This window comes from Schistocerca serialis, chromosome 3, assembly GCF_023864345.2.
Source record: "Schistocerca serialis cubense isolate TAMUIC-IGC-003099 chromosome 3, iqSchSeri2.2, whole genome shotgun sequence".
Taxonomy (NCBI): Eukaryota; Metazoa; Arthropoda; class Insecta; order Orthoptera; family Acrididae; genus Schistocerca; species Schistocerca serialis.
Genome location: NC_064640.1, coordinates 133,756,936 through 133,779,406, shown reverse-complemented (window position 1 = coordinate 133,779,406; position 22,471 = coordinate 133,756,936). Strand labels below are relative to the sequence as shown.

General features: G+C 41.1%; 1 protein-coding gene across 1 annotated transcript in view; it reads right to left on the bottom strand.

The window, feature by feature from the left end:
• LOC126469832 (protein crumbs) overlaps positions 1–22,471 on the bottom strand; it is a 346,090-nt gene that overhangs the window by 241,385 nt on the left and 82,234 nt on the right. The window contains exons 2-3 of the mRNA XM_050097122.1: positions 19,626–19,984; positions 11,307–11,493 (exon numbers count right to left, since the gene is read on the bottom strand). Coding sequence (XP_049953079.1) covers positions 11,307–11,493; positions 19,626–19,984 — 546 coding nt within the window. The remainder of the gene's footprint in view (positions 1–11,306; positions 11,494–19,625; positions 19,985–22,471) is intronic.

Sequence of the window (22,471 nt, the reverse complement as noted above, 5' to 3'; positions counted from 1 at the left end):
CTGCCATATCTTTTGCTATGGTATCATGGTGGAAGTAGTTAATGCTTCATGCACAGATCTTTTCACAGATGCATTAACATCTACTAACCTTTGTTTGGTATCATTTGCATGTTCTCTTTTGAACTGAGAATGCAACAGCCTCTGCTTCCTCAGCATTTCCCAAATCTTGTACATCCCATACACTGTTTGCTAATGCTTTTAATAACCTTGTCATAACAACACCCTTGTCCATTACTTCTACACATCCTTCTAGCACTACCGAATTCCAGTTCACTGTGTCCTCAGATGCCCTAGAATAATCCATTAATCTACCCACTAATTATTGTAACAGCCTTGTGTTGTTAAGCTCTTTACTCTCAAAATTTCCTATCTGTGTAGCTTGCCACTCTTCTGTGCCCACTTACTTCCATCTACAAACTCTCTTTCTGCTTCTACAACTTCATTTAATTCTTTGGTATCACCTGTCTGCTGTTCCAAAAATGTTTTCAAAATTTTACCCCTGGCACCCAACCATGCTCTCTTCCACTGTGTATGTGGCTTCCACTACCTATCTCATTTGTACTCACAGCTGCCTATAGCATCTATGCACTTTATCACATTCCTCTTACACTTCCTCGAGTATCCCAATGCTCTTGGCATTTTGCCAAAGTCCACTGAACGCTTCTCCCGCCCTGCTCACCTTGTCCGCCCTGCTCACCTTGTTCCAAATTTCCCATGTGTTAATAACCATCTTCAACATCCACCAATGGCCAGTAACCATCACATGCTATTGCCTCCTTTCAGGTGCTGGTTCTGCAATGCCTCTGCCCCAATCCAGCCAACGAAATGCAATACTGCTGCGACACTCATTCTTGCCTTTGATGTATTACAATCTGAGGACAAGGACAAATCTCTCCCTTCCTCCCTTTTCAGAATGCTGCTGCCACTAGCAAGCCCATTAAAAAAAAATCTTTACACTTAAATAACTTATTCACTACATCCTACACATAAGTAACTTATATAAAAAAAGAATTCCTTGACAAACGCCTCCCACATGCTTCATCTTAACAAATATAGTACTTTGTGCCCAGGTTCAACCACACCTTCTTGTCTCTTCCTCCAGTCCCTTCCCCTCGCATTCTTCTCCAGCTCCATCCTTGAGACTCCTGGAATCAACTCTGGATTACTCCAAAAGGTTGTAGACACCCTACATGTACTATCGTCATAACTGTTGGCACTTGAAGCTTCACACTGACTGGTGAAGTAGTCTCCACCACCTGATTGGATCCTTGGTACCCTGTGATGAACTCCTTCCAGTGTGTAATGACTGAATAACATCACTCACTGTCCAACGTTATACCACAGTAAACTTGCTGTACGTTTCAGTGATTCCCCCTGCTTCTCTAATGCCTTTGTATTCTGTACTTGTTTCCGTACTTCCCATGCTGTTTTTGCAAAGCCAAGTACTGACTCTCCATCTTTACCTTTCTTTGCCTTATTCAAATCAAACTGTGGTAGCATTTTCTGACAATACACCACCCTGTACAAAGATAATCCAGTGCTTGTGTATACTTCTGAATTATACACTGACACGATATACCTCAGATATGTATCCCAGTGACTATGATGTGCTTTCACATAGTAACTTAAGATTTTCCAAGCTGTTCTTGTTCCATTCTACCATTGGCCTGTGGATGCAATAACTGACACAGCACCTTCAGTAAGTCCAATATGAAATTCGTACCCTGTGCACAATTATCATAACTGGTACTCCAAACTTCAACATTTAGTCGTTAACCATTGCTTGAGCAACTGTCACTGCTTGCTGGTTCGGCATGGCAACCATATCCATGTGCTACGAAAAGTGCTCTATTACTGTTAATATGACTCAGTTTACAGCTGCCATATGATTGAACAGTCCTAATACACCAATTCCAAGCATTTCAAATGGTTTTGATCCTTCCAGTAGCCTCTGTGATGGCACTCACTCACAATTCAAGTCAGCTCACTGTGCACACTGTATGCACATCCTCACATATTGATCCACATCTGATCTCCACCAGTATCTCTCGGCCACTCTCTCATTTGTTGATCTGCCCCTCCACGATCATATAAGACATGATCCTGTGCTTCCTTTAAAATCTCCCTTTAAACTTTCCTGGTCCTACTAGCCAAGGCCCTAGCTTTGTTTCCTTGCACAACAGTGTGTCACATGTGCTAAACTGCGACTGCATCCTGTACTATTTAGTCACTGTCAGCACTATGTGCTGCCTGCCACTCCACAAGACCATGACCCAGAATTTTCAGCACCACTGCCTTCCTGCTTAACGTGCCTGCATCACCCATGCTTTTTTCCTAGTTTGAGAATTTTCTCGTCGTCAAATTCGCTAAGTCACAGAACCCATCTTGTCAGCCTGCTAGACAGGTCCTTCGGTCCCAATAACACTTTCAGACCAGTGTGGTCAGTCACTACTCGAAAGTTTTTCCTGTAAAGATAATATCTAAAATACATGACACCATAAATGAGGCTCAGTGTCCTCAGTCTATATCATCAAAGTTCTTCTCCATTGCGTCCAGCTGTCTTTAATGTGTGGGCTACAGGATGCTCTTCTCTGTTAATATTCTGGCTTAAAATACACCCAAAAGTGTTACGGCATAAAGGCAGTGCCGGCACGCCAGTCAGGAACGACAGAGAAGAGACAGTTGTTAGAAGAGGTCAGCCAATCGCACACTGAACGAGCTCCCTCCAGGTCAACAACGCGACTGCAGCAGCCCCTAGGTGAAGAGGACATAAGTGCCGCGCCCAACTGGTGGCACCCCACTTCAATAGCAGCTTCAACGTTAGCCACTTCATTAGCCAACACATCGTATCATCTTCATTAGCTATCTCTACATAGCACAGACTTATGTTTGTCTATTCTAAAGAAGAGTGATTATTTTGTATGTCGTCCTTTGCTTGTGACACATCTATCAAAATTTAGTATTTGTGTTTGTCTTGTTATAACAAAACTTATTAACACGAGTTATTTGATTGATTGTCTAGCAAACTCTGCATGCAGGATTCCTAGACACAACAACATGCAAACGAAGATGTCTGAATAACATGGTGCCGATGATATAGGAGGCAGAACATAGCGACAACCTGTTAAGGTTTTGAATCCTGAGCCACTAACTTCCACAGATTGTCTCTGCTCTGTTTTGTCGTGGGATTTTGTGTTTTGCTGGTGCCTTAATTCTACTTTGTCTTTTCTTCGCAGGGGTGCGTTTACATGTTTTAACAGTGTCTCTTATAGTTTTTTTCCTATTCAGTGTTTTCAGGTGGGTGTTGCAGTAATTTTGTTTGCTTGTGTGCTTATTATTATTATTTTTTTTTTTGCTTGCATTGTCTGTCTATTGCATTTACCTACTCCAAAATGAGCCACCCATTTCTCCCACTTCAGAAGCAAGCGATAGATGCAACGCAGCTGACACACGTGTTTCAGTTTCAGACGCAGGAGATTGCAACCTCTCTAAACAGGGTACAGCAGTTACTGGCAAACCAAGCGACCAATGCAGCGTTTCCAACCGACCAACAAGCAACCACTGTAGCTTCGAGCGCCATACCACCTTTTCGTCAGTTTTAATGAAAAAGAAAACGAATGGCTCGAGTGGTTGCAACAGTATGAAGCCCGCATCATTGTTCACAAATTATCAGGTACTGTGAAACTACGTTACTTTTTGTCAACGGTAGGAAGTGCAGTCTTTCGCCTCATTCAGAAATTGCTCCCTAACGCCACTCTGAGTGAACTTTCCTATGGTCAGGTTGTCGGTTGTCTAACTAACAATTATGACCAACAAGTGAATGTGGTGGCAGCGAGGCACCAATTCTTTTATTGCAAGACAAAGTTGTAACAAACTTATCATAAATGGGTAACAGATTAGCAGAGTATGACAAGGAAATGCAAATTCAAATGTGCTTGTGGTGCTTTATATTCAGATGTTATGCCGAGTGATGCAATCATGTATAATGTAGCTGATGTCAACCTTAAAGAACAGATTCTGAAGCAGTCAGATCCATCATTTCATCATTTAGTGCAACTCGTAGATCAGTATGATTCACGTGCCATAGTGGCCAATCAATTTGAACAGCCACCAATTTATTGAGTTGAGTCTCCCCTTGCTCACGACCATCCTAGTAGGCAGCAACAGCACGCACACATCAAGCCGTGTAAACAGTTCTCTAAACAGGAAGCTACATCAGTGAACAGAATTAAGTCATACCCTCGGTGCTATTCACGGCACAAATGACAAGACTGCCCATTCAGACAAGCACAGTGCCACGCTTGAGACAAGAAAGGTCACGTACAATGTGTATGTTTGCAATGGAACAAACAGAAGAATTCTACCCACTCACAAAAATCTAGTAACAAGGCTCATGTAATCAGAACTAGCACGCACCTGACGGCTTATAATGGACAAGACATTCCCGTTCTCGGAAAATGTACTTTGCCTGCCGCGTATCACTCTCATATGCGAACTGCAACTTTCACTGTGCTAGAATCACGCAATTGTGATTAATTTGGCTTTCAAATTCGGGACAATGTGTTGTCAGAGACTGCATTCAATGCCAAAGACAGTGTAGCTGGCTTGCTGAAAGAATTCCCTGAACTCTTTTCTGAAGGTTTAGGCAAGGCTAACAATTTTGTTGCACATATTACTATGAAAGACAATGCTCAGCTGAAATTTTGCCACACCAGAACTGTTACCATTGCATTTTGGGACAAAGTAGCTGCTGAACTTAAAGAACTGCAAGATAGCAGAGCTATTGCACCCATACAAGCGAGTCAATGGGCAAGTCCACTGGATTTGCTCCCCAAACTTTCAGGTTGCATTAGACTCTGTGCAGACTTTCAGTCTACAGTCAACACACAAACTGTAGTTGATACTTACCCATTGCCACACCCACAGGATCTCACGGACAGATTAGGCACTGGTCGTTACTTTTCAAAAATTGATTTGCGTGAGGCATATCTTCAAATTCCATTAGATGAAGAATCTCAAGCCATGTGTGTTGTGAACACTCATTTGGGCTTGTTTAAATATTTGTATTTGCCTTTTGGCAGTGCTTCCGCACCTGCCATTTATTTTCCAATGGTATTTGGAACAGCTGACTGCTGAAGTACCAAAATGTTCAAACTATTTGGACGATATTGTCGTAGCAGGTTGTACACCTGAAGAACACATTGCAAATTTGCGAGCTTTGTTTCGTGTGTTATCTGAGCAGGACTAAAGTGTAGATTGGACAAGAGTGAGTTTTTTTAAACCTGAGCTGTAGTATCTTGGTCATGTAACAAACAGTCAAGGTGTACATCCTCTTCAGTCACATTTGTTAGCCATATGTGACCTGCCAGTTTCTTGCAATGCCACAGAATTGCAGTCGGTCTTAGGGAAAATGAACTATTATATTCAGTTCATTCCGAATGCTGCACAAATCACAGCCCCATTGCATCGCTTGTGTCACAAGAACGTCCTCTTTGTTTGGACAGATGAGTGCCAAGAAGCTTTTCAAAAACTTAAAGATGGATTGCTCAGTGATCGATGCTTAATTCCCTTTGATCCTGACAAACCAGTTGTATTGGGAGTTGAGGCTTCCTCTTATGGAATTGGTGCAGTGCTTTCACACAGAATTGGTGATTAAGACAGGCCTATTGCTTCCGCATCAAAAGTGTTGTCCAAAGCTCAGTGTAACTATTCACAAATACAGAAAGAGGCAGTGGCTATTGTGTATGGTGTCACCAAATTCCACTACTGTTTGTATGGCAGAAAATTCTAATTAGTAATGGATCACAAGCCACTGCAGTCCTTATTTCATATGATGAAGCCAGTTCCTGAATGAACTGCCCAAATAATTGCAAAGATGGGCTTTGTTGTTGTCTCAATATTTAGTACGAGAGTATGTATCGTCCAAAAGCTCAACATGGAAATGCGGACGCACTTTCATGTCTTCTGATTGGCCCTGATACAGTCTCTGATGCTCCTGCTGCATCTTGTTGTCACATCAGTGCTCACAATTCTGAATTGCTTCAATCATTTCCTCTGAACTATAGGAAAATTACACACGCTATGGAAGCTGATTCAGATTTGAATATTTTGCTAAAAAAAGTTCACACATCTTGGCCTTGCTCACTGCATAGCATAAAGAACTCTGAAATGAACCGATACTCTGCACGTTGGCATGGCCTCGCTATATGGTGTGATTCTTGTTCAAAATGACAGTGGACAGTCATGTGTGTTGATACCCAAAGCTTTGCAAAAAGAAGTGCTGCAGTTACGTGACCAAGGACACTGAGGGATTGTTTGTACGAAACAGTTAGCACATCGACACTGTACTGGGCATCCACCCCCGTTAGCTGAGTGGTCAGCGCGGCAGAATGCCATTCCATGGGTCCCAGGTTTGATTCCCAGCTGGGGCAGGAGATTTTCTCCACTCAGGGACTGGGTGTTGTGTTGTGCATGTAGACTTTGCAGGAACTTTTTGGAACATTCGTTGGTTGATTGTGGTAGACTCTTATGGCAAGTCTCCTTTTGAAGTGCCAATGAACTTGACAACATCAAGTCACACAGTTCAGGTGTTGTCCTCTACTTTTTGCTTTGAACGTTTGCCTGAAGTCATAGTGTCAGACAATGGCCCTCAGTTCATGTCAAATGAATTGGAAAGATTCTGTGAGAGCAATGGCATACAGCATCTAATGAGTGCACCATTCCATAAACAGTCGAACGGCAAAGCAGAATGTTTTTTCAGAACCTTCAAGCAGCGGATGGCCAAACTTCGCACTGCACACACCATGGATCAAGCATTGCAACTGTTTCTCACCTCCTACCATTCACATCCACGAGATGGACCTTCGGCGGCAGAGCTGCTTCACAGCCACCGCCATCGGGCACTGCTCCACCTGCTCCATCCTCCTCAGCATCCAGAGCCAAATGAAAGCCACAAGTAATGTTTCACGCCACATGATATTGTGTTTTTCAGGGTTTTTAGCAGCAGCAGACGGTGGGCATGAGGCAAGATCCTTTGTCGACTTGGCGCATGCATGTATCTCATTTCAGGCCCAGATGGATTCCAGCACTGACGTTACACTCAAATTCGCCACTGGCATGTGCACGGCGATCCTTCTGTATCCCTTCCCCCAGATTCACGGATCCCGAGGACAGTGTGGCCACAGCAGCTGCCAGAGGGTGTCATCACGACACCGAGAGACAACCCCATGGAGATGGAGCCTTCTACTGCTTGCTATGGGCCTCAGGAGGTAGATGTGTACCCTTCTGGGCATTTTCCGGGTGGCGTTTCCACTAGAGCAAAGGCTGTATGGCGGGGTATGACCAGAAGTCTGACGTCCCCTGCAGCCACAGCTTCTGGTCCATCAGAGCCTCTTCCCCCGTTGTCATGCTCCATATATGACGGTCCATCGCTTTGGGGGGAGGAATGTTATGGCGTAAAGTCACTGACGGCATGCCAGTTGGGAACGACAGAGAAGAGATGGCTGTGAAAAGAGGTCAGCCAATCGCATGCTAACTGACCTTCCTCCAGGATGACAACGCAACAGCAGCAGCCCCTAGGTGAAGAGGACATAATTGTCATGCCCGACTTCAATAGCAGCTTCAACATTAGCCACTTTGTTAGCCCACTCATCGTAGCCTCTTCATTAATTATCTCCACACAGCACAGACTTGTGTTTGTCTGTTCTGAAGAAGACTGATTATTTTGTATGTCGCCCTTTGCTTGCAACACATCTATCAAAGTTAAGTATTTGTATTTGTCTGGTTATAATAAAACTCACAAATACAAGTTGTTTGATTGTTTGTCCAGCAAATTGAGTATGCAGAATTCCTCGACACAACAAAAAGCATGATCACATGTGTGGTGTCACCGCCAGACACCACACTTGCTAGGTGGTAGTTTTAAATCGGCCGCGGTCCATTAGTACATGTCGGACCCGCGTGTCGCCACTGTTAGTGATCGCAGACCGAGCGCCACCACACGGCAGGTCTCGAGAGACGGACTAGCACTCGCCCCAGTTGTACGGACGACTCTGCTAGCGACTACACTGACGAAGCCTCGCTCCTTTGCCGAGCAGATAGTTAGAATAGCCTTCAGCTAAGTCCATGGCTACGACCTAGCAAGGCGCCATTAGCCTTACATAGCAATTGATACTTATCGTATAAAGCATGTCTCATCAAGAAGGATGTATACAACAAGGATGGATTAAAGTTAAGTATTCCAAAAGCTACGTACTTTTCTTTATAGCATTCATTACGTATCCTGTTTCAGACCTCATGCCATCCTTCGTGTGTTTATAGCGTGCATTGCGGTCCCCTCAAATCACACTGTGTCGGCACTTCTGTCGACACACCAACATGTGCAACACAAAATGATAAAATCCATCTGAAAGTCTGGTAATGTCAGAACCAGGCTTGATGCCAAAACTCTCTGTAATTCTTCAAACACACCCTGACACTCTTCTGTACACCTGAGTTTCACAGCCTTCCTTAGCAACTGCATGAATGGTCATGCTATGTCAGCACCGACAGTCATGGTCCAGACAATATGCTGAGTGAAGATGCTGTCACTGATTCTGACACCAATCTATAGTGCCCCCAGAGCAGGAAGGGGTGACTATGAGCCAAGATAGCATGAGTGGGTAGTGGAGGAGAGGTGGGAGTTGAGGCAGCTGCAAATGTAACAAATTTTTATTGAAGCATTTGTGCTGACTGATACTCCGGGTCAGTGGCCAGTTGGCCATATTCTGCTACACTTGCTGCATGTGTGCCCCTCAATGCTGATGCAAATACTCCATCTAGCACCAGTGGCCTTATTACATAAGACAGCTGCACATTTTGGTGCCAGCAACGTGCACTTGATGATTGCATATCTACTATGATCCTGAATGACACCCAGATGTGTCACAGTGGTGGATACCCACCACGATGAGATGTCTGCCCTGGAATGGTGAAAAATGGCTGGTGTGGGTGGAGAGAAGGCTGGTGTGCATGGAGAGAAGGCTGGTGTGTGAGGAGAGATGGCTGACGAGCATGGAGAGCAACAGTTGCCCCTTGGCCGGAGTCAGCTGTGCTGCTCGTGTTGACCTGGGATTGCCAGCTGTGCCGTGGCACTAAATACAGGGAACTTGTCCGGCACAACTGCATTATCCTGGTAGGGCTGCAAGACTAAGAATAATTTTGTTACAAAAATGCCCAGCACTTACAGCCAGCAGTGGCGTGTTTGTTGAGCATATGTAACACTATTGTCACATATCGTAAAATAACACTGCCACTGTCAGCGTAGACATCCGCTTTGCCCCTTGCTGCACAAGTATGACCAGTACAGCTGAGTTCACTGTTTCAGCATGCTAATCTGCCTCACAACCTTGCATCGGTCTTGTTGAATTATTATAGCAACAACATCCTGTGCACCGCTGCAATACACCGTTCATTATTACACTAATATTCCCACATAGTCTGACAAAACCAGGCCAGTCACCAAGAAGACATACCAACAAACCCTTTGCCAGTTTTAACAGCCAGTCGTTGCCTTCATTCCAGATAATTCGGCAGGACACAAAATCAGTGAGTAGAAGCAGCAGCAGCAGCATTTAACCTCTCCTGAACCAGCCCATCAGCATTTAAAAAATTGGATAGTTACATGATGTCTAGCCTGTGCTGCTCAGCACTGTGCCAATGACGCCGTTGCCTCTACCACTGCCATGACATAAGCTGCAGCCTGTCGCCTAGGCACCTAGATCCTATGGCAGCCCCGCACTTCGCCGCTGTTTTGGGAGTACGATGTGTGGGTCCAAATATTCCTGCACTCACCGGGGTATCAATAACAGAAGAGCTCATCATTTTGGCCACTGGAGCATGAAGCAACCTTACATCCTCGCAGCAATTGTCACCAGCCACACCATCTCTTACTGGGGAGTCTGACAAAATGGTGATGCAGCAGCAGTAGTAGGGGCATGCAATCAGCAGCCAGGGGCTGTCACACCGGAAAACAACATGATATTCACCTCACTCGCCATTGTTACTTGCAGTCCCATGCCAATGATTGTAAACAAGCTGCAATAAAGAAGTTCTTGTAAACCTGATCAGCTGCACACCCCACCCTTCTCCAGCAGAGAATCCTAGTGCATGCCAAGCCATGTGCGCCAGAGCTCTGCAGCAACATGTGCAGGAACTGAGTTGCATACTGAAAAAAACTTTTCAGACCTCAATAAATTTGCACTGAAGAGGTTCCCTGTAGAGCAAAAATATAGTTACCTCACTTGTGATGACTCATACAAAATCAACAGCATTAATTGCCTTTCTTACGTGTTCATGGAAAATACCTAGTAAACAGGATAGTAAATCAAACAAAAGATTTTTAAAAGTACTTAGAATAAAGTAGTCTTGAAAAGCAGATTGTTAAACACAGCATCGAGTTCAGCAATGAAATTTATAATCCCCAGAAAATTTGCAGTTTTGATGTGTGATGTCCAAAAAGTACTAGTTCTAAAATCTGAATAAATTAACAGCAATCCACTACTATATAATGTATATAACGATTTTTGCTCATCTGATTATTGCATCTTTCAGCTGAATATTTATAAATGCTATCAAGTTGCTCAAAAACAACTCATTTTGCTAAACAACTGTGCTCTATCAGTATAATATTGTGTGATTTGACTAGCTCACTTTTCTTAATTTTCTAAAATTATCATCCCAGATTGGCAATACTCGGTATGTGCAATGTTTTTGTGCACCTAACAAAATGAGCAACTTTGAAGACATTATAATTTGTTAGTAATATCACAATCACAGTTGTCATCTATTTCACTATAAACATTCATTCTCAACTTCTTTTCAATTTCTTTACTTTTATTTACATGTTTAACCGACTTTATTCCTGGAAATGGCCTCCCAAGGTTCTTAATACTTAGTGTATCTTCAAACAACAGGGAGGAGCAGTTACTTTCCCTAAAATTCCAATATTATTTCACCTCATGTTAGACACTGTGAAAACACGCACAATCAAATATCATTGCTATTATACTATTTACATTACTTCAGCAGTCAAGTTGCAAGTAGCAACTGATACAAATACTATACTTTATTATTATTATTATTATTATTATTATTATTATTATTAGGTATTATCTGAAATGTAGACACAAAAGTCTCCAATCATGAAATTTTGACACCAAATCACAGGCAGAGGGAAAACATACTGAAAGATTAAAAAATGATCACTCTGTCTACATATACAACAATTCCTTGCGACTTAATTTGAAAAGCAGAACATCAATACTCACAGCTTTTAGTAGGAAGTGGGCAAGGTTCCCATCTCACATTCTGCTGACTATCAACCGACGTTGTGAGCACAAGTCCGGGACCTTCTAGGATGCAGCCCACAAATTCACGTCCCAGCAGTACCATATTATTTCTAAACATTTCACTGTATTGTATAATTTCTGGATTGAATGTAGAATTGGCTACAGTCTGTAAATGAACAATGAAAGAACAAATGTTCAGTAGGTACATCAATTCTAAAAAGAGGAAGATTATGTTATTCATATTACAGTATGTTTAGGTACAGCACTGTGGCTGCAGGTTTCATAGGTAAAGGTGATCAGAAATTTGGATGTATTTTAATACCACACAGTCTGTCATATGACTCCAGTGTCTTAACCAGTAGGACCACTTTCCACAGACTCTGTATACGGTTCCTTTTGCTCCATTTCTCTTATTTGGAGTTTCTTCTCTGGATCACTTCTGTTTCTCTGCTGTTCACACCAAATTTTTACAACATTCCGTTCATCAGGCATGGATCTTAGATTATTTATAAACAAAATCTTGTTTCTATAAGTTTCTGCTAAATTAATGGTTCAGTGAGTTAACAACATTTAATTTATGCATCACTGTGTTCCCATTTTATAACAGGGGCACTTTTCCTTTTTATCATTCTTCATTTCTGCAACTGAAAGTCAATTATCTTCTCAATTGGCAAGTAGAATCACTTTGATATTTCCATACTGTTTTGTCTGTCACAATGGATTAAACTGAAATACTCCCTTCACCTATTCTATGTATGTGTGTGGAGTGAGGGTGGTGGGGGTGGAGAGAGGGGTGGGGGTGGGGGAGATGACACAGGATGGGATGGTGTGAGTGGTGTTGAAGTGGTCAGAAAAAACTGTTTACCTTCTCTCAGGTAGCAGATTTGAAAACCGATATGTGTTATACAATATACAGGGTGACTCACTAACTATTGCCACCTAGAATAACTCCTAAAGTATGGTAGTAGCTGAAAAGTTTGTGGGACAAATGTTGCATGGGACAACGGGGACCATAAGATAACATTGGTTTTTGTTGCTAGGTAGGGTCTTGTCAGTGATATGAAGGTCAACTTGTTTTTTTTAAAATGGGATGCTATAGTTTGGTACTTATTTTCTGATAGCGACTATCACCACGAATCCAATGATGTGTAACAGTAAGGTCTTTGAAGGTCAATGAAGGTCAAAAAGGTGGCATAAATGTCCATTTACAGAAGGTGTTCGAAGTGATGATTATTGGTATCAATGCAGTGCTGTAATCTTATCATGGACTGAATGGTATTCCTTATCACTTCGGCACTTATCGAAGCACATGCTCTGACAATTCTTTTTCTTATATCAAGCAAATAGTAAATATTCACCAAATACAGCATATCCATATAATGTGCCATTGACATGTAAACACCATTCGACAGCTTCACAATACAACACTAACAGGAATGGTAAGACTAGTATCGTTGAATCAAGTGAATGTGAATGATGTATTCCTTCGAAGAACAAGTCGACATGCTTCTCATTTACAGAGAATGCCAACAAAATTCAGTGAGAGTTAGAGACTTATATGCTGAAAGATATTCTCAACGTACTCACACTACATGTCATACATTTAAATATGTGTATGATAAATTGACAACAACTGGATCTTTAACACATCGGAAACGTATCCGGTAAAGGAAAGTCACTAACGAGGAAACGGAAATTGGTACTCTTGCCACTATGGTTCGAGATCCTTGTGTTAGTTTGCATTAAATAGCAAGGGAATCTGGCATGAGCCAGAGTAGTGTTGTTCGTGTTCTGCATCACCATAAATATCATCCTTACCATATCAGTCTCCACCAAGAATTAAATGGTACGGATCGTATGTGTTGCATTGAATTCTGCCGATGGACTCAACTTCAGATTCAGAGGGATGACACGTTTATTAATTTGATTTTATTTACTGACGAGGCTACATTCACGAACCACGGAAATGATAATTTGCATAACACGCATTATTGGACAACTGAAAATCCATGTTGGCTGCGGCAATTTGCACACAAAAAACTGTGGTCGGTAAATGTATGATGTGGGACTCTGGAGGACAGAATTATAGGCCCCTATTACATTAAAGGAAATCTTAACAGTAGGAAGTACACTACATTCCTGCAAGAAACATTAGGTCTGTTGCTGGAAGAAATACCTTTAGAAACAAGGAACAGAATGTGGTATCAACATGATGGGTGTCCAGCACATTTTTAGCTGATGGCTAGAAATGAGTTGCAGAGACAATTCCCAAACTGTTGGACTGAACACGAGGGAGATGCGTCGTGGCCAGCTCGTTCGCCAGTTCTGTAAATGGATGTTCATGCCAACTTTGTGACCATCGCTGACCTTCAAAGACCTTACTGTTACACATCATCGGATTTGTCTCGATAGCCGCTATCAGAAAATAAGTACCAAACTATAGCATACCATTAGAAGAAACAAAGTTGACCTTCATATCTCTGAAGCAACCCCACCTAGCAACAAAAATCCATCATCATATTATGATCAAAGGGCCTCCCCAATTCGTCTAATGAATGCAGTCGCTCGCCCTGTTCCGGAGGAAGCCTCTTGGTCCACAAGATCTGGGCATTTGCAGAGGGTAGAATTACTAGTAGTTGAGAGCTGCAATGTTAGGCACATATTGGGGCTCCTTAGAGATACAACTTCCAAGGAGGGGAGTAAATCCAGTATGCACACTGGAAGGACTCATTCCAAATGTGGAACGAGTGCTTCTGGATGCCAAGATCACAGCATGCAGCCAACTGCAGGTGGTAGCTCATTTCAGTACAAACAATGCGTGATGCTTTGGATCAGAAAAGATTTTCTCTGGTTTCGAGCACCTATCTGAAGTGGTAAAGATGGCCAGGCTTGCTTGTGAGATGAAGTCTGAGCTCACCATTTGTAGCACTGTCAACTGGACCAACTGTGGACATCTGGTACAAAAATCGAGTGGGGGTCTGAATCAGAGGAATACATGGTTCTGCAACCATGTAGGCTGCAGATTTCTTGACTTGAGACATAGGATGGTGGGGTTTCGGGTTATGCTTAACAGGTCACTTCACTACAAGCACGAAGTGGCTACATATGTAGGAGGAACTGTGTGGAGTGGACTCACAGTTCTCAAGAAAGTGCAGGGAGAACTTCAGTCTCAAAGGATGCAAGACAAACACATGAACAGGTAGACATAGTTGCCAATTGTCGTAGATGAGTTGGGAAAGAACCAGAGCTCCAAGTACTAACAGAAAGCACTGGAGATCAAACTGTACCAAAAGCTGGCTAAAGACAAACATAACTTCATTGAAATTTTCACAAAGGACCTAACAGGATTCAGAAAGCCTGTTTGTTGCTGTTAGAAGTAGTTTACTTTTACTAAAATTGAAAGAGACAGTTCAGAATAACTTAATATTTGTTCCTTTTACTAACATCCCAACTCAGATAATTCAGCTGCTGAACAGTTCAAAGAAAACATGAGTACCATCTCAAATAGGTACCTCACTCATACAATTATAGTTGGTGGTGACTTCAATCTACCCTCACTATGCTGGTGTAAATACATGTTCAAAGTGGGTGTAAATATAAAACATAGTCATAAATTGTACTAAATGCTTTCTGCAAAAATTATTTTGATCAGTTAGTTCAGAAGCCCACTAAAGTCTAAATGGTTGTGAAAACATACTTGACCTCTTAGCAACAAATAATCCTGAGCAAGTACAGAGTATCATGATGAATACAGGAATTAGTGACCAGAAGATTGTTGCAGCGAGACTGACCAGTTCAACACCCAAATCCACAAAAAATAAACACAAAATATATCTATTCAAAAAAGCAGATAAAAGTCCACTTAATGCCTTCCTAAGAGACAGTCTCCACTCTTTCCAACTAACAATGTAAGTGTGGACCAGATGTGGCTTGAATTCAAAGAAATAGTATCTGAGGCAACTGAGAGATTTATGCCGAATAAACTAGTAAATGATGATACTGATCCATCATGGTACACAAAACAGGTCTGAACACTGTTGCAGAAGCAAAAAACATGCCGAATTCAAAAGAATACAAAATCTTCAAGACTGGGAATGCTTTACTGAAGCTCAAAACTTAGCATGGACTTCAATGTGTGATGCTTTTAACAACTTGCACAATGTAATTCTGTCTCAAAACCTGGCAGAATATCCAAAGAGATTCTGATTGTATGTAAAATATGCTAGTGGCATGACACAATTAATGCCTTCTCTGAATGACACCAACAGTGATATTAACAATGACAACATCAGTAAAGCAGTTACTAATCACAGTTTTCCAAAATTCCTTCACCAAAGAATACGAAGTAAATATTTCATAATTCAAATCAAGAACAACTGCCAACATGAGTAACTTTAAAGTAGGTATCCTCAGTGTAGTGAAGCATCTTAAAACATCTAATAAAGCCAAACGGAAAGTTGCACAGGTCACATCAGTACTCGAGAAAGGAAACAGGAGTAATCAATCTAATTACAGACCCATATCAAGAACACCGATTTGCATTAGGACTTTGGAATATATACTGGGTATGAATATTATGAATTACCTCAAAGATAATGGCCTACTGACACACAGTCAGCACGGATTCAGAAAATACATTTCCTGTGAAAAAATACAACTAGCTCTTCTTTGCATGAAGTAATGAGTACTATTCACAGAGGATCTCAAATAGATTCCCTGTTTCTAGAAGGCTTTTGACACCATTCCTCACAACAGACTTCCACTCAAATTTTGTGCCTCCGCTCAAATTGTGTGCCTATGGAGTATTGCTTCAGCAGTGCAACTGGATTCATGATTTACTGTCAGGAAGGCCAGAGTATGTAGTAACTAACAGAAAACTGTCGAGTAAAGCAGAAGTGGTGTCTGGTGTTCCACAATGAAGTGTTACAGGCCCTCTGCCACTCTTAATCTAAATAAACAATTCAGTGACAATCTGTGCAGCCCTGTTACATTGTTTATTGGCTAGTAAAGTCATCAGAAGACCAAAACCAGCTTCAAGATGACTCAGACATATCTGTATGGAGAAAAGGTGGCAACTCTCTCTGAATAATGGAAATTGTGAGATCATCCACATGACTACGAAAAAATCCATTAAATTTTTCAGTTATGTGATACATCACACAAATTAAAAGGCTGTTAGTTCACCTAAATGCCTGGGAGTTACAATTACAAACAACTTAAATTGGAACAGTAACATAGACAATGTTGTGGGGAAGGCAAACCAAAGACTGCACTTAGAAGATGCAACAGCTCTACTAAACAGACTGCCTACACTACATCTGTTCATCCTCTCTGAGAATACAGCTGTGTGGTGTAGGATCCTCACCAGATATGACAATGAAAAAGTCCAAAGAAGGGCTGCTAGTTTTGTGTTATAGCAAAATAGGGGACAGGGTGTCAAAGATATGATAAGCGAGTAGGGGTGGCTATTATTAAAACAAAGGTGTTTTTTGCTGCAGCAAAGTGTTTTCATGAATTTCAATCACTAACTTAGTTCTCTAAATAGGAAAATATTTTAATGTCACCAACCTATATAGGTAGAAATGATCATTGTAATAAAGAGAGAGAAATCAAAGCTCATACAGAAAAATTTAAGTGTTCATTTTTTTCATGTGCTGCTAGAGAGTGGAACAGTAAAGAAACAGTCTGAAGGTGATTCAAAGAAGCTTCTGCCAAGCAGTGTGAATTGCAAAGTAGTTCAAATGGCTCTGAGCACTATGGGACTTAACATCTGAGGTCATCAGTCCCCTAGACTTAAAACTACTTAAACCTAACTGACCTAAGGACATCACACACAACCATGCCCGAAGCAGGATTCGAATCTGCGACCATAGCAGCAGCGCGGTTCCTGGACTGAAGCACCTAGAACCGCTCGGCCACAGCGGCCGGCTCATGCTGCGGCATTACTGCGTGCTCGCGGGGGCCCTACACGATATCAGGCAGGTGCAGCAGTTTCTTTGGCTCTTCACTGTATCTGTCATTCCAGTATTCGTGCGACGAAAATCAGAAACTATAAATAAATCCTTAATTGTCAAAACGGTTCAAATGGCTCTGAGCACTACGCGACTTAACTTCTAAGGTCATCAGTTGCCTAGAACTTAGAACTAATTAAACCTAACTAACCTAAGGACATCACACACATCCATGCCCGAGGCAGGATTCGAACCTGCGACCGTAGCGGTCGCGCGGTTCCATACTGAAGCGCCTAGAACCGCTCGGCCACAACAGCTGGCTGCAAAGTAGTGATTTAGATTAGATGAAGATGACAACAGGAGGACAAAACAATATCATTAACATAATAAATGATAGTTTTGTGATGACAGATAATCTAAAGAGAAAGTGTAATATGAATGAAAGAAGGAAGATACCATTAACAATGAGACAATCAGAGGTAATGCACAAGCTCAGTCTGGGGAAGGAAATCAGCCACGCCCTTTCAAAGAAATCACTGCCACATTTGTCCTAAGTGATTTAGTGAAATCATCGAAAATTTAAATTTGAATGGGGATCTGAACTGCTGTTCTAGTTCAGAATCCAGGGTCTTAGCAATGTGCCACCTCACTTGGTAAAAGTGTGATACAGAAAAAGACAGTGTCCCAGAACTGCTCTTATAGTACGATTAAACGCTGAAATAAAGGCCACCATTTCATCACATAAACTATTATCATTCAACACTTTCTTTTGTGCTTGTCACTTTAAATATAAATTAGTACTGATACACTAAATATACACCAACAGAAAAAAACTGCAACACCAAAAAGGAGTTCTGCAACACAAATGAAAGTTGGTAGGCACGTTTCTATATCTGAACAACAATGTCTATTCAAATTTCACACCAGTTGCATAAGAATGGCCCTGCTAGCACTGGTACGATGATGCAATTCTGGCTCGCTTTAAGTACACACCATAATGGCTGTGAGCATTAGTTACCTCTGAGATTGGATGCAGTGAGTTCATGATAATCGAGAATGCCTACGTGACAAAGACGCCACCATCAACACCACCGTGAATTTGAACAAGGTCGTGTAATAGGACTAAGAGGAGCTGGATGTTCCTTCTGCAATACTGCAAAAAGACTTGGCAGGAATGTAGCTACTGTACACGATTGCTGGCAGCAGTGGTCACGAGTATGTATGGTCGCAATGAAGACCGGGCTCTGGATAGCCATGTGGCACTACGAAGACGGAAGACCACAGTGTTTAATGTACGACTCTGGTGCATCGTACTGCATCTGCAGCAGCAGTTGGGACCACAGTGACACAATGAACTGTTACAAATCAGTTACTTCAAGGACAGCTGTGAGCCAGAGTCCCAGTACTGTGTATTCTACTGATCCCAAACCGTTGAAATTTGTGACTTCAGTGGTGTCAAGTGAGAGCTCACTGGAGGACAGAGTGGAGGTCGGTTATGTTTTCTGATGAAAGCTCGTTCCATCTCAGTGCCAATAACAGCCGTGTGTTGGTTGGAGGAAGGGCAGTTGATGGCCTGCATCCAACCTGTCTGGGTGCTAGACACACTGGACTTACACTTTGAGTTATGGTCTGGGATGCGATTTTGTATGACACTAGCTAGAGCACTCTTGTGGTTATTCCACACACCCTGACCGTAAATTTGTCCTTTAGGCTGTTGACTCAACCTATTGTTCTGCCATTCATGAACAGCATTCCAGGGGGGGGGGGGGGGGGGTGTTTCAACAGGATAACAGTTGGTCCATCTACCACTTTTGTAAATTAACATGCTCTACAGAGTGGCACAATGTTGCCTTCGCTTGCTCGATCAACAGATCTATCTCCAAATGAGCAAATATGGGACTTCATCGGGTGAAAACACCAGCATCAGCCACAAACAGCATTAATTGTATCTTTACTGACTGACCAAGTGCAATAGGCATGGAACTGCATCCCACAAACTGACATCCGGCACCTGTACAACATAATGCATGTAATTTGCATGCTTGCGCTCAATATTTTGGTGGTTACACCCGTTATTACTGTACCAGCATTTCAAATTTGCATGCCTTATATCAGATTTACATTAACCTGCGATCTTGTAATGTTGATCACTTAAATATGTTACCTAGATAAATGTATTCCCAAAATTTCATTACTCTATATTAATTATTTTTTGGTGTAGTGATTTTCTTTTCTTCGATGTATTTTTTCAATTGAGAAGCAGTATATTTTGTAATTATTTAAGAAAAACTCATTGATGTGTGAATGGGAAAAATCTCTAATATAAAAGATCTCAACAATTACAAACCTTCTGGTGACTGCCTGCTGAAAGTGTCAGATTTCCAAGACGATACATGAGGTTAATATTGTGCCACTCATTATCCAAAAATCTTGCGTTCAACAATGTCTTAATAGCACGACCATTAACGACAGCTACAAAAAGTAACCCTTCAGATCGTACAGATAACAACAGAGAATACCCAGGTTTTCCTTGTTGGAAAAATAGTTCCCCACCAACACATGTCCTAAAGCTCAATCCAGTGTGATTCTTTAAGTTGACAGGAGTGGAAAGGCTGACAAATGATGAACCATTGAAGTAGCCTTCTCTATAGACCGCACTCACACTCTCTGCGAAGAAGAGGATGAAGAGCAAACACCAATTATGTTCTGAAAAAGAAACAAGCAAATAAAAAAAAAGTTAACATCGATGTCAATTACACAACATTAAAATAAACATATTTTCTAAAAAATAAAGTGATTTCACCTTCAAAGCAGAAACCATACAATGATAATAGCCATTTTCTGTAATTGTATACAAATTTTATTAACTATGCACAACTATTTACAAACATTCACGAATTAAAATGTTGCAACATACATTATCACGGTGATAGTGATCTTCTCCTTGTTGAGTAAACAATAAGATTCAGGAATTAAAAGAGCCTTGATGATGGTGATTTGTACCAAACAATTTACATGTTACTTTGTTAATTAGTTCACTATTTAAATGTTACATGGGTTGTTTGCATGATTGTAAACTAAATAATGTGGAACATGCAAGTTTAAAGGGCAATGTGTGAATGCTGACCATTTACAGTTTACCAAATAACAGAGTAGTCAAAATCTAGTAAGACTGAACATGTTAGCCTTTAATATTCATGGAACTAATGATGCACTTAAATTTAGTCTCTTTTTTCCTTTTCTAGTTATACATGCTACTACATTTTCTTCAAAAGTTATCCAGGAGAAATGATTTGAGGTTATATTTAAAATTGGTTTTGTTAGCTGTCAGATTTTTTTTTCTTTTGGGGGGAGGGGGTTAAATTGTGAATGAGTGATAAGAGATCTATTTTTCTTCTAGTTTTATAGTTGTCGATGTCACAACTCTTCTTAAATTGTGATTGATAATATTGTGCATAGGCTATATTGCTAGTCACCATATTATGCAGACATTGAGTTGCAGACAGGCACAACAAAAAGACTGCTAAACATGAGCTTTCGGCCAAAAGGCCTAATCTAAAATAGACAACACACACACATTCATGCAGGCATAACTCACAACATGTTACCACTGTCTCTTGTGACTGATTATTTATGATGGAATTCATAAGTGAATATGCATTTTGTGAAGAAGCAGTTAACTTGAAGGTGCATCTACAAGATGAATGCGGGTGAATACCTTCTTATTCCCACTGTCCGAAGGACAGGTGCTACAGAGCAATGTAAAATACTCCTTATCTACATATTGATAAAGTTTTTAGTTGTTTATTAAACAAGAAAATGAAGTTCTTACAATAATTATTGCATTTTAGCTATATAGATAAAATTAGCTTTCACTCTTATTCAATGATTCTTCTGATGACCTAGTGATTATGAACCATCCAATTTTTCCTAGTTGGAAGGAAAACCACAATATGTCTCCTAAAGCAGTATTTATATTGTGCTTTACTGGACATAGGCTGAAACAGCAGAGTCTCTCTCATGCAGGACCTTAATTTACTTTGAACTATTTTCAATGATGAAATAGTAGTGGTTAGTGTTGCACATACTAATCTCCACTGCTCTGAAAATTTCTTGAAGAACAAGATGAGAAATAACTTTGCTAAGAAATCGTCTAATGCCACAGAAAAGACTAGTTTGAGTTCTATTTATACCAATGAGATGTTTTCTAAAAGTTGTCATGTACTTTACCAAAAAAGAAGACAATGAAACACTCTTGTTCACTAGTGTCATGAGTAATAGGCAGTTAGAAGGTTGCTATGAACATTAGGCTACATGAACTACGCAAATGATTCTATGACAAACCACCTGAATATGAGATTTAGAGAGCTTATGAACTAGGAAGAAACAAACGTTGACACTGTGAAAAGGAAAGCAATCTTTGAAGCAGCACATGCTTCTAATGACGAAAAATAAAAACATTCAAATTGAAAAGTAACAAAGAATGATATTTTATGCAGTGGAAGAGATTTTATCATCTTTGTAGTCAAACAATAAAAATTATGGTGTTCTGTCAACTAAAGTGGAGTCAAATTTTAAACATTTTGGAGGAGACCTAGAACAATAGGCTTTATAAACGCTTGGAACATAAAAACGTGCTATGTTACAAACAGCTTGAATTCAAAAAGGTCTGTCAACTGAACAAACTAGATTTACCTTGACAGATCTACACACACTACTAAAATGAAGTCCTCCATCATGCTTTTCTGCCTGTACATGAAAGCTAATCTCCTGAACTATTGTAGGGTTTTTTAAATGTTTTTTACTAATAGGTAGACTGGTTTATGGGGAAGTTTTGTGTATATAATTTATAATTCTACTGATGATGAGTGTGTAATAAATGTGTTGTTATTTGCGCCATATTTAATTAGTGCTTGCAGTGACATCTCACCGCAATGAGGGGATCTACAAGCTGGTCCGCTGGAGGGGAGGTAAAAAATGTAAATGTCATGTGACTAGGGCCTCGTGTCGGGTAGACCGTTCGTCAGGTGCAAGTCTTTCGATTTGATGCCACTTCAGCGACTTACGCGTCAATGGGGATGAAATGATGATGATTAGGACAACACAACACCCAGCCCCTGAGCGGAGAAAATCTCCAACCCAGCCGGGAGTCAAACCCGGGCCCTTAGGTTTGAAATTCTGTCACGCTCACCA